The sequence below is a fragment of the Engystomops pustulosus genome, chromosome 1 (genome assembly GCF_040894005.1).
Source record: "Engystomops pustulosus chromosome 1, aEngPut4.maternal, whole genome shotgun sequence".
NCBI classification, from domain to species: Eukaryota; Metazoa; Chordata; class Amphibia; order Anura; family Leptodactylidae; genus Engystomops; species Engystomops pustulosus.
Genome location: NC_092411.1, coordinates 35,272,662 through 35,286,114, shown reverse-complemented (window position 1 = coordinate 35,286,114; position 13,453 = coordinate 35,272,662). Strand labels below are relative to the sequence as shown.

The 13,453-nt window shown below is 38.8% G+C and overlaps 1 protein-coding gene across 1 annotated transcript in view; it reads left to right on the top strand.

Annotated features, from left to right (window-relative positions):
* The first annotated feature begins 487 nt into the window (after nucleotides 1-487).
* The window catches only part of CMYA5 (cardiomyopathy associated 5), a 34,530-nt gene continuing 21,564 nt past the window's right edge, over nucleotides 488-13,453 (top strand). Inside the window, exons 1-6 of the mRNA XM_072137657.1 lie at nucleotides 488-728; nucleotides 3,561-4,141; nucleotides 6,292-8,096; nucleotides 9,170-9,265; nucleotides 11,184-11,417; nucleotides 12,759-12,781. Coding sequence (XP_071993758.1) covers nucleotides 613-728; nucleotides 3,561-4,141; nucleotides 6,292-8,096; nucleotides 9,170-9,265; nucleotides 11,184-11,417; nucleotides 12,759-12,781 — 2,855 coding nt within the window. The 5' untranslated portion in view covers nucleotides 488-612. The remainder of the gene's footprint in view (nucleotides 729-3,560; nucleotides 4,142-6,291; nucleotides 8,097-9,169; nucleotides 9,266-11,183; nucleotides 11,418-12,758; nucleotides 12,782-13,453) is intronic.

Sequence of the window (13,453 nt, the reverse complement as noted above, 5' to 3'; positions counted from 1 at the left end):
CACTGCTAATTGCCTTACAAGAACTGTCTTACCCTAAAAGTGAGTTGATCAGACTCCTCTAAAGGGATACTACAGGTAGAGGGCCTCAATCGCACTTCCTTGCCTACACGTTGGCAGGGGTGTTGCAGAGGAACAGATGTCCAAGGATTTCATGGGTGAAAACTATCCTCAGTATAAAATTTGGTGGGGGGTTTGGGTGTCCAAGGGCTTTTATAATCCAGTACTGAGGACACCGAACCTAAAGTACGGGTCCACTCATCTCTGAGTTTAGTTTCTTCCCTTCTATGTGTAACCTTCCCTATAATAATTATTTTTTACTTTAATTGGGTCATATTCTGCAGAACTGCGGTCTGTATTAGTATTATACAACACCTCTAGCCCTAGGACCCAGCACAGAGATGTGAGGGGCCGGTCAAGCAGTACTTGGTGCTGAAAGCATGTGTGTTTGAGTCTGTTTTCTAGTGCTCTATTTTAAGACTCCCCTTAGTCAGGAGAATAGAAGCCAGTGACTGCTCCTGTTGCTGCAATGACACCAGTCTCTCCAGGGAGATCAGGAGAGACTTGATCTTGGGGAACCCGTCAGCACCCCACTGAATAAGTGGCCACATAAGAATGGAAGGTTTGTGTCCTGCTGAATCCGATAGGGCTTCTGAAGTCTCCTTGTGTCTGGAGGATGTCTCTCCCGAATCCGTCCTAAATAGGGAAGAAGCTGAAGATCTTACACAGAGGTAACGCTGATCTAGGTGCCCATTGGTGGACGTGATTGTGGGGAGCTCTGTACCTGATAGAGTAGTAGCACAAACCTTATAGATGCCATTAACATACAACCGCCTGAATGTGAACGCTGTTACTACACAGCTTGTTCTGTCTGTGCAATGGGTTTTTTTTTCTATTTAAAGATGCATCAGAAGTGACAGCTGGAGAATATTTGGCTGCCCCTCCCCTGCCATTCTGGAAGCTGGTCACATTATGATCCCATGCCGTCATGTGTGGATGTGCCAGCTGTGTGTAATACATGCAGACGAGATTTTGGTGACATCATTTACGCTATGCACATATCCGGCATCGTGTCATAGTTATGTATTTGACCTTTCATCTATCTATCTATCCTTGAAAAAGGCTCAAACACGAGCCGAAATGTCGCTACTGCACATGGATCACTTTTTGTTTGACCTGGGCATCTAGAGTGCTGCTTATTTTGGACATCTATCTATCTATCTATCTCCTATCTATCTAGATGGAGTAAAGTCCAAGTCAGCACAATCTTATAGACTCTTAATAAGGAGGGGTGCAGCGCCCCCAAAGGTTCTGGCTTGATCCTCTTGTAGATAAATAAAGTAGAAAGCGGGCAGCACTCAATGGTTCAAATTTCAAAATAAAAGGTGAACTTTATCGAACAAGTGGCAACGTTTCGGTGTGTAACACCTTTATCAAGCCAAAGGTGTTACACACCGAAACTTTGTCACTCGTTCAATAAATTTGACCTTTTATTTTGAAATTTGAACCATGGAGTGCTGCCCCCTTTCTATCTATCTATCTATCTATCTATCTATCTATCTATCTATCTATCTATCTATCTATCTCATATCTATCTATCTCATATCTATCTATCTACCATCATCTATTTATTTATCTAATTATCTATCTATAAATGCAAGAGAATGACCAAATGTGGTCCTTTTATTCCATCCTAAGTGACAGTAGCGACATTTCGGCCCTGGAAGAGCCTTTTTCAAGTTATTTACGGAAATATATACAAATATACATGGTCACATGACCTACAAGGATCCACCCATCATATTTACATAATATTGTTTACAATGAGTAAAATACACCAAAATACATACAATATTAAAGTATCAACAGTAAAAACTGTGCTAGTGCACTTTAGCACTTTAGATGTAGAAGTTAGTTCACATTGTATACGCTGGTACAGCAAATCCATTCAATATAGGTATTTGCACATTGATATATATTATATGAATGTTTTCACTGCTGATACTTTAATATTGTATGTATTTTGATGTATTTTACTCATTGTAAACACTAATATGTAAATATGATGGGTGGATCCTTGTAGGTCATGTGACCATGTATATTTGTATATATTTCCACTGATTTTACCATGTAAGTAGCTTGAAAAAGGCTCTTCCAGGGCCGAAACGTCGCTACTGTCACTTATGATGGAATAAAAAGACCACATTTGGTTTACACTACAATAGGAGTGCTGCTCATTCTCTTGCATTTATGGTTGGAGGACTTGAGGCCTAGTCCTGTGATGCCTGCACTCACCTGGACAACACGTTGAATGTGCTGCTTTTATTTTCTTATCATAATTATCTATCTATTGATGGGGGAGATTTATCAGAAGTCTCTTAGAGCAGAACTGTACTAGTTGTCTATGGTAACCAATCAAAGCTCAGCTTTCATTTTCCCACAGCTGTTTATAAAATGAAAGCTAAACACTGATTGGCTTCCATGGACAACTAGAACAGTTTTATCTCAGAAACTTGATCTCCCTCTTTGTATCCATCTATCTATCTCATATCTATCTATCTATCAATCTCATATCTATCTATCTATCTATCTATCTATCTATCTATCTATCTATCTATCAATTTCATATCTATCTATCTATCTATCTATCTATCTCATATCTATCTATCTATCAATCTCATATCTATCTATCTAGCTATAAGAAGTAAAAATCGGGCAGCATGCTTTTTTTCAAGCCAGAACCTGTGGGGCGCTACATCTATCTATCTATCTATCTATCTATCTGATATCTATATGATAGATTTCTGATATCTATGTGAAGAATTCTACACGTCCAAGTCAGAGTCTACAAAAAGCACAGTCAAAATGTAGCACCAGACCGTATCACGTTTTCCACCAAAATTACAGAAATTATACCATTATTAAATATATTGATCTTCGGATCACGGAAGGCAATAGAAGTCTATGGGTCAGCTAAAAAATACTAATGATGAGGCTGAAAAACCAGGTGTGATATTTTCAAAGCAATGTTAAACCTTCAGTTTTTTTGCGTACACACAGACAAAAAACGGAAGTGAAAATGGAGACAAAACTGATCCGTTATCAGCACACACACACAACGCCAATGTAAAGGAGGAAAGTGGAGAAAGCAGTGGATTGATGAACCTGGATAATTTAACATTTCCCATCGGTAGACAATTCTGAGAACGCTTAAAGTGATTTTGATGAATGTTCCAGACAAATTTGTAACAAATTTTAATAGGATATGTAAAATATAAATAAGATGTTAATATATATAGAACCCTAAACATATTCCTATGCATTGGTATGAGAACTCTTGACATACAGCATGGCCAAAAACACAGCAGAACCCCTTTAAATATGGTTTTGCATCATTTTTTTATTTTTACATTGATTGTTACATTTTTGATTGTTTATAGAGTATCAAATTTCCTTCACTAATGGACTTAAAATAAATGTGAGGGTTTCTAAATATGGTTCTTTATTCTATCTTAAATTTTCCAGAAATGCTAAATTTTCTAATAATGTTGACTTTGTTCCAGTTTGAAGGAAGCAGTCAACACAGACGAGGTGAAACCCAAGCTCCAATGTCTTATGTCAAATCCAGCCTTCTCTATGGTCACAGTTCAGTGTGAAGACAGTGGGATACATTGGGAGACCACCTCAAGCCGATGCTCCACACCATGGGCATCAGAAGCCAGCACTACTTCAGATGTCTTCAGCATGGAAAGTTCATCTGCAGGAACCCCTCCTGGAAAGGTCATCTTCATAATGGATGAAGGCAAGCTGCGGAGGAAGAGGGTCAGGCCTTCAACTTCGGCAAAGTTTGCCCGGCAGTCGTCACATCATAAAAAGAACATTGAAAATCCCAAAGCATCTGCTGATAATATGGGGGAATCTTTTAAGCAAGCCTTGGAAAAAGCCAAACGTCATCTGTCCACCCACACAGAAGAATCTGGCACTGCTGATCCTGCCAAGGATACTGAAGACTGTAATGTACCCGAAACGGACTCAAGTTCAGATAATAAACCACCAGAAGAAAAAACAGAACCTTCTGCAACTGAGGCTTCAAACATTGTACCAGACAAGGTGGCAGAGGAGCCAACACCTGCTGCTGACCCCGGTAAGTGAAGGCCAACATGGTCGAAATTAAATTCTTTTAAAATTATCCATCAGTTTTGGAAGAGCAGATGGGGTGATCATAATGTCTCCTTTAAATGACATGGTAAATGACCTGTCAAAGCAGAACACTGTGGTCTTGTCTTATCTCATTAATCAAGTCTAGGAGTAAACACTTTTAGCCTTTCTCATCAGACACTGCAAATTGGGTGTCAGTCCTAAGATGGCTTCATTTCTCAAATTCTGGTAACCTCAGACTAATAGCCTGTTCCTTTGATGTACGTCATGTCTGTTGTGTTTTCACTGCAATTATAGAAGTCCCTAATTTTTACGTTTTTAAGGTACAAAAACATGAAACCTAAAACATTTATTTATAGGAAAGACCTTTTTTATTTCGATTTTTGGAGCAATTTTGCTTTGCAATAATTGCTGCAAGTGATATCAATATGTGTAGCTATATCTCAGATATAATGTGATTTGTCTGTAGTCTACCAGATATGCAGCTGATTTTCTCAATAAATTACTAAATAGTATCAGGGACCATAAGGTTAAGTTGTGGCAATGGATAGATGATTCATAGATGATTCATGACTATATGCTCCTGGTTGAAAACAATAACACCTCCACCTGATGTGACTGATATATCTGATGAAATACAGACGTCATACACTTATATTATGGTTAGTAATCCATCTTCTGTGGAACCCTTAGTATTGATTCATCTACATCGCATACAAGAATGACAGGATTACAATAGAAGAACACACCACAAAAGAAAGCCCCACTACTGACTACTGATGATGTCACAGCTTATCTCCTCCCCCTCCATGTACAATGTCCTCTATATAGATAACAATGACCTATCATTACATCACTACTGACAATAGATGATGTCACAGCTTATCTCCTCCCCCTCCATGTACAATGTCCTCTATATAGATAACACTGACCTATCATTACATCACTACTGACAATAGATGATGTCACAGATTATCTCCTCCCCCTCCCTGTACAATGGCCTCTATATAGATAATACTGACCCATCATTACATCACTACTGACAATAGATGATGTCACAGCTTATCCCCTCCCCCTCCCTGCACAATGTCCTCTATATAGATAACAATGACCTATCATTACATCACTACTGACAATAGATGATGTCACAGCTTATCTCCTCCCCTCCCTGTACAATGGCCTCTATATAGATAACACTTACCCATCATTACCTCACTACTGACAATAGATGATGTCACAGGTTATCTCCTCCCCCTCCCTGTACAATGACCTCTATATAGATAACACTGACCCATCATTACATTACTACTGACAATAGATGATGTCACAGCTTATCTCCTCCCCTCCCTGTACAACGACCTCTATATAGATAACACTGACCCATCATTACATCACTACTGACAATAGATGATGTCACAGCTTATCTCCTCCCCTCCCTGTACAATGACCTCTATATAGATAACACTGACCCATCATTACATCACTACTGACAATAGATGATGTCACAGCTTATCTCCTCCCCCTCCTCCCTGTACAATGACCTCTATATAGATAACACTGACCCATCATTACATCACTACTGACAATAGATGATGTCACAGCTTATCTCCTCCCCCTCCCTGTACAATGACCTCTATATAGATAACACTGACCCATCATTACATCCCGCACAAAACCCAGCGCTGCTGAAATTAGCAGGTGTACCATTCATGTAATTTGGAGCTGAGCTGCAGCAGCTCAGCTCGGACACTACATAGTGCATGATGGTGCAGATCCTAGTTTCCCCAGCAGCTAATATTACCTGTAGGAGTGCAAGACAGTGTTGGTCTGGCCCATTAGAATACCAGAGGAACATTTACCACGTTTTGTGTGTTACTAATATTGAACCACAAAGGTCCAGCCGATGAAAACCCAATTTTATTTCCAAGGGGGTTGATGGAGGTTGGGACCCCAGAATAATTTTGTAAGGTAGGCCCAGGGAACCCTAGTTATAAATATTTCAAGCCCCTTTTGGCCAACAAGCCAACATAAATTTATCTCAACCAGGAGAAATCCTGCTGATTTATGCCATTGAAAATGGTGCGTATTGCCTTTTTTCTTATACTGTAATTAATTTATTTCTAATTAATCTTCCAGAACCTGACAAGAAACCAACTCCATCAGAATTAAACGGTGACTGTGGAGATTCAGACATGTGTCCTACAAAGAGTGAGCCAGAAAAGCAAAAAGTGCCGGAGACATTAAAGCGACCTCCACAAAAAAAGATCACAAATCCCACAAAACCAAGGGGACGAATCCCAGAATCATTAGTAGAAAGTAAAACTGAAATCATATCAAGTAAGCATGATATTGACAGCTACCCACCATTCGTCCTTGTTGAGTTAAGCACTGTTTTAGAAAACATCAATAAATTATGTAATCCCCAAAAAGATGCTTTACCAGAAAATGAAAATAAGCCTCCCACCACACAATCAAACGTGTTTAGTATAGTTTCAGATGGGTCGGAAATACTAAACATCTTGGCACCAGATCTTATATCTACTGTAGACCAGGAGGCAAGTAAGGAGATGGAAGATAAACTAGAGTACTTGGAGGAGAACCCACTACTTATACCTAAACCGATCTGTACTGAGAATGTGTCGTCAGCCAATACTTATGAAGAACCTGCCCAAAATTTTAATATGTTAGCAGAAGAGAGCACTGAAAGTCTGCAAAATCGAAAAGTCGATAGATCTGTTAGCGATATAGATTATTTTGAAAAATTTACTTTAGTTGACAGCAAAGTATCAGTCAAGCCTTCCTTTAAGGCTCAAGACCAAGAAGACGTCACAGTTAAAGAAGGAGAACATGGTCCTCCAATCAAAAGTGAATCATCCGCTGATGATGATCATTACCTATTACAAAGCTTGGATGAATCATTCTATGGTGTATCATTGGACGATGACGCCAATATATTAAAGCAAGAGCCTCCTAATCTAGAAAAATCTATTACAGATGAGGATTTGGAAAAAAAAGATAAGGACGCAAAGACTAGAGAGTCTTTATTTAGTTCTGAAGAAGGAGTTTTGGCCAAATCATTTTTTTTCCCAACGTCTTATCCCGTGAACCCCGAGCTCCTACAAGAACCTCCCGCCTTGGCTTTTCTTTACACAGATCTTTATGAAGAAGCCAGAGGAGGTAAAAACAAAGAGGAACAGGACCTATCAGATGCCGAAAGTACCACTTCTGTACAGACTTTCCACAGCAGGATTTCAGATGATGATGGCACAGGAATTTATTTTGAAAAGTTCAACCTAAAGGATGAGATTCCACCGGGAGGTGAAAAATCAGATGATGAAGAATTCTACAGCGACGAAGGCAGTGAGGACGAATATTTAAGTTACGAAGCTTTGTCACAAGGGTCACTGGCTGATAAAGATACAAACCAGAAAGAGCTTCTTCTGGAAGATAAGATATCACCTTCTCTACCCGATAATGTAGATCACGTGAAAAACGTTAATGTCGATCTCAAAAAATCACTGGGTGATAAGCAAGAAGTGTTTGAATATAAAGAGCCACCAACAGATAATGGGCCTGTATCGGATGACAACGCTGAGGATTTAGATTATGTCGTTGTCTCTCCAGATGACCTTGATGAAGATGATATTTCCTTAAAGGAAATAACATTTGAAGATCAGGAATCAGTAGAGCATGAGAGTGATATGTTTTTGGATGCTGTGCAACACACAACACCTGAACACGAAGAATCTTGTTTCGAGATGGTAGAACATGAGCAGAAATCTGAAGATACAGTAGAGCCTCCTCTGTCTGAGGAAAGAAAGGCTCAGATTGATACTTACTGCAAAACATGTAAAATTCCAATAGTTGCTATCGATAAGATCTTTGGCGAGCACAAGACTCATGACGTCACTGCTTTAGACACTACGGTGAATGACATGACGGTGAGTGTTTGATCTTTTTTGGTTTGTGCTTGTTAAGTATTACAATTTTTTTTCCATGTTTGTTTTGTATATATTTATTAGTTGTTTGTGCTGAAGATTCTATAGACTGGTCTGGTGCATCTTTGTATTGTCTAGTCTCATCTTGTGGCATACGGTTATCCAGTGTCACATATTTAGTCATTGTTCCTCGTCAAGCTGTTATGAAGGATTGTACGGAAAACAGGGCATAGAACCTATATATATTTAAGGTTGTATCGCTTAAATCTATTAAATAGATAACATCCGGTAGCATTTGATTAAAATTACACACACATATATGTATGTATGTATATGTATATGTACGTATGTATATATGTATATGTATCTATGTATGTATATATATATATATATATATATATGTATGTATATATATATGTATGCAAAATGCACTTTGACCATAAGATGAGAAACTTCCAACCTTCCAAAAGATAACGTCCTCCGTGTTGTTCAACGGTAGGAAAGTCACTTCCAAAATGTACTTGTATGATAAAAGTTACTAAAGTATATGACAAATGTTAGTAAAAATTTTTTCTAAACAAAAAACTTTTACTAACTTTTATCACGTAGTTGCTTTTTTATTTTTTATACATTCCAAGCATTTCAAAATCAAGCATGATAAACCAACTACCAACCAATTACTCATAGATCCAGACACCGTAACTATGGTAATTTCGTTATATTGGCTTCCTTAGCCCATCTTTGATCTGGCTTTACAGACTGTTACACTGTCTCACCCTACTCATACTGCCTCAACAGAAAGTGCTCAAACTGCACAAGTACTTAGGGATCAGGAGGAAGGGTGAGACAGTGAAACGGCCCGCGAAGCTGCAGCACGGAAGAGCTCTGTTAACACCCCCAAGTAGCCCTTCTGACTCATTAGCATATTTTAAAAGTTGATTTTAGCGGGAAGGAGGCCACGGATAACAAATATAAGAAGATTTCCACATTCATGGTACCTGGATCTATGATTTAGATGGTGGATTTCCTTTTACCTGATTCTGGAGCCAAACAATAACTGAATGCTTTATCTTCAGACTAACCTGGAGAAACTCCTGGAGAAACTGCAAGAAAGTTCACTGAAGACAGAAGATTTTGTGACTAGAGTAGAGGCATTGTTTAATGAAGTTGAAGTAAGTATTGTCTTATATAATTTTCTTATTTGTCTATGAATTTTTTATGTGGTGACAATTAAATATAGTAGAGTACCGGTAATAGGGGAGAGATTGTGTTGTGCACCAGTATCTGAAAATACAGCTTGACTATAAGGAATGTTGTCTGTAATAAATTATACAGCTAAATACAATAAGGGAATACAGGTGATGGCTCATCACTGTATAACCTGCCATGCATACATTATCATTGTAACACTTCTAATATAAATGCTATATGACATTCCCTGCCAAATAAATGGAGACAGCACTGATAGCAAACAGCCTGCTTCACTCGGAAAGCGAAAGGCTGTAGAGAAGCATTAAAGGGGTTGTCCACTTTCAGTGAATATGTGTAAGGAAAAGTTCTACAGTTTTCTAATATACAGACAGTCCCGGGGTTACATACAAGATAGGTTCCATAGGTTTGCTCTTAAGTTGAATTTGTATGTAAGTTGAAACTGTATATTTTATAATTGTAGATCAAGACAATTTTTTTTTTGCCCCAGTGACAATTGGAGTTTAAAATTTTTTTTGCTGTAATGGGACCAAGGATTATCAATAAAGCTTCATTACAGACACCTTACAGCTGATCATTGCAGTCTGGGACTATAGTAACATCCAGAGAGCTTCACCAGAGGTCACAGTGGGCAGAGGGGTCCGTCTTTAACTAGGGGTCGTCTGTAAGTTGGGTGTCCTTAAGTAGGGAACCGCCTGTACTTTATGTATCAATTACATTACGGTTTTCTAGATCAGAGGATAGAAATCTGTCCCTGGTCATGTGATTTAAATCCCTGGTTATGTGATGTCACACAGGTGCACGGCTCGTTATATCCCTGGTCATGTGATGTCACACAGGTGCACGGCTCGTTATATTCCTGGTCATGTGATGTCACACAGGTGCACAGCTCGTTATATCCCTGGTCATGTGATGTCACACAGGTGCACGGCTCGTTATATCCCTGGTTATGTGATGTCACACAGGTGCACGGCTCGTTATATCCCTGGTCATGTGATGTCACACAGGTGCACGGCTCGTTATACACCTAGTCATGTGATGTTACACAGGTGCACGTCTCGTTATATCCCTGGTCATGTGATGTCACACAGGTGCACAAGCTGTTATTATCACACGGCTCTTATTACTCTCTGTGATAATAGCGGCACGTGCACCTGTGTGTCCATCACAAAACCATGGACAGATTTCTATCCACTGGAAGTAAACGTAAAAGCTTTCTATAGCAGGACAGCAAGCGGAGATCTAGAAAGCCGTGAGGAATTGATACAGAAAGTGTATTGGAAAATACTTTTAATTAACGCAGTTAATTAACTTTTTTAAAATTGACTTTTAATTACACAAACAATATCAATTATTTGCTGAAAGTGAACAATCCCTTTAGGAAAGGAGAGAAGAATAGGACTGTAAGAGCGATCTGCATGGAATGGGAAGGACACAGTGTAGAACAGGGTTAGCAGAGGCAGATATAGCACTTGCCATACATATAGGACATTTTCTAGTAAAATCTACCTAACATCTCACCCTCCTCCCTGGAAATCATTCAATAAATCTGCAACAGTCCGCAACAACTTTATTACCACAACTTATGCAGCGCCAGAGCCAAAAATAATTATCGGTGAACGTATGCCACTACACACTTCAAATCAATTTCTGGAAAAACACAGCTCAGGCTTCCTTTTATATGGTGGGCACTTTTTTCTTTTCTTCATTCTTTTTATTACACCTTATTTGTAAGAATATGCTTTGTACTAGTTAGTTATTATACTTTTCTAGTTTTTTTTTTTTTACTTTACCTAATATTTTTTTTGATGAGCCATTGACTGGCATTTATTTTCTTCCAAAAAAACTCATAAAGTGACACTATCCGTATTATCCTAATAGAAAAATTGTTCAGAAGCTGAGAAATATTTGACCGATGAGAACGAAAAAATGGTTCAAAAAGTGATTGAACAACACAAGCAGAAGAGAGACGGTTTAGAGGAAGTGAAGAAGATGAAGATGGATTATTTGTATGACCAGATGCTCAGTTTCCAGCAGAGTGTCGACACAGCAAAGGAAATTCTGGAGAAAGCTGCTAGAGAGCTCGATGATCTGGATCCTGTCATGTTTTTGAATGTAAGTCCTTTGTGTATAGGATACAAATCATGTACATTTACCACTGTACAAGGCATTGGTTCGGCCTCACCTGGAATATGCTGTCCAGTTCTGGGCACCGGTCCTTAAAAAGGATGCCCTGGAGCTGGAGAGGGTTCAACGTAGAGCCACAAAAATGATAAGGGGTGTGGAGGGTCTCAGTTATGAGGAAAGATTAAAACAACTAGATTTATTTAGTCTGGAAAAGAGACGACTTTCAGTGGAAATGATTAATTTATATAAATATGTGAATGTTCCATACAAAAAATATGGTGGTAAGTTGTTTCAGATTAAATCAAAATCAATTAGCCTGCCTCAGGCGGTGGAATAGCCTGCCTCAGGCGCTGGTCACAGCAGGGACAGCAGAGAGCTTCAAGAAGGGTCTAGATGCCTTTTTACACCTAAATAACATTGATGGTTATGTTATATAGAATTGTTTTCCCTAAATCCCTTCCTCATCCAATCACTTCCCTTCCTTGGTTGAACTTGATGGACAAGTGTCTTTTTTCAACCGTATAAACTATGAGACTATGATACATTAACACAAACCTATAATCATGTAACAAGGAGTTCCAAGTATTAATGTGGACATTTACACTGCTGCATCTCAATGGCTCACAGCCATATCAATGGTGCTCAGATCCAGTCTTATATCATAGACGACATCCTAAGTGGGGATCTCCAGGGTTATTTAGGAAAGTGTTGACATTAGGATCATGACATAGACATCATGGGGGAGATTTATCATCAAGTTTCTGAGGTAAAACTGTTCTAGTTGCCAATGGAAACCAATCGGAGCTCAGCTTTCATTTTATAAACAGCTGTGGGAAAATGAAAGCTGAGCTCTGATTGGTTGCCATGGACAGCTAGAACAGTTCTGCTCTCAGGCACTTCTGATAAATCTGCCTCTATGTGACCACTGTAGTCACTGATCAATCCAGTGAGAATGCACAAAATGTTAATGTTTTTTTCTAATACCATCATTTTAAGCCAAACTAGAACAATTTTGACTTCTGATAACTCTCCCCCACATCCCTGTATATTTTATAATTGTAACCCCTGCTAGGAATCTTTTTGGTCTCGGTGACAATTGGATTTTTGAAAATGTTGGATTGTCACCAGGATTAACAATAAAGCTTAATTGCAGACACCTCTGATAAATGTTATAGCTGTTTATTGTAGCTTCGGGCTAAAGTATAGTAAATTACCAAAATCCAGAGGTCCCTTTGAATCTAGGGGTCGTCTGTAAGTCGGGTGTTCTTAAGTAGGGGCTGCCTGTAGTGGATGTTTGGCTTATACATCTCTTTTATTTTTCTTTTTTAGATCCACAATGACATCAATTGCAGGTACAGTCCCTTGTACTTGTGCAGTGTGTGGAATATGTGCAGAGACCTGTATGTGAGATTTGTATGACAGTGTCCGATGCCTGAATAGGTTTTGTAACCATCCATTACCAAGTTGTAAATAATAACATTCACAGTTTTACTGAAATTTACTGCACAAATATGTAATAGTGAAAAAATCCAACTGTCCCTGAATCCATGGATGCAAATAGATGTGGGTAAAAAGTCCTCTTTAAAACATTTTAACACTGAAACCTGATGTTAAAGCTCGATTGTTGACTAATTTACTAATACTAATAGATACACAATGTAAGCATCAGGATTCAGGCCAGCGTGACTATTCCCCATGTATTCCTCATGCATTATGAACCAAACATACCTTGAGAATTCTGTAGCTACACTGATGCATGAACTGAGTGGTTTTGAAAAAAACTATAAAATTATGATAATGAGTCTCTGTCGCTCGTGTGACTGCCCCGCTGCTTCTCCTCTTACTCTAATTATGCACTGCTCCAGAGAATGATGTAATCACTGTGTTGTCCCTGAAAGGCAGAAGTAATCAATCGCTGCACAATTCCCCAGCTGCTGTGTATGAGTCATCCAGCTCAGGTTGATTAGTCCTGTCTGGACAGTTCATTCAGCTCCTGTGTATGTGGAAGTAATGTGTTTATGTAC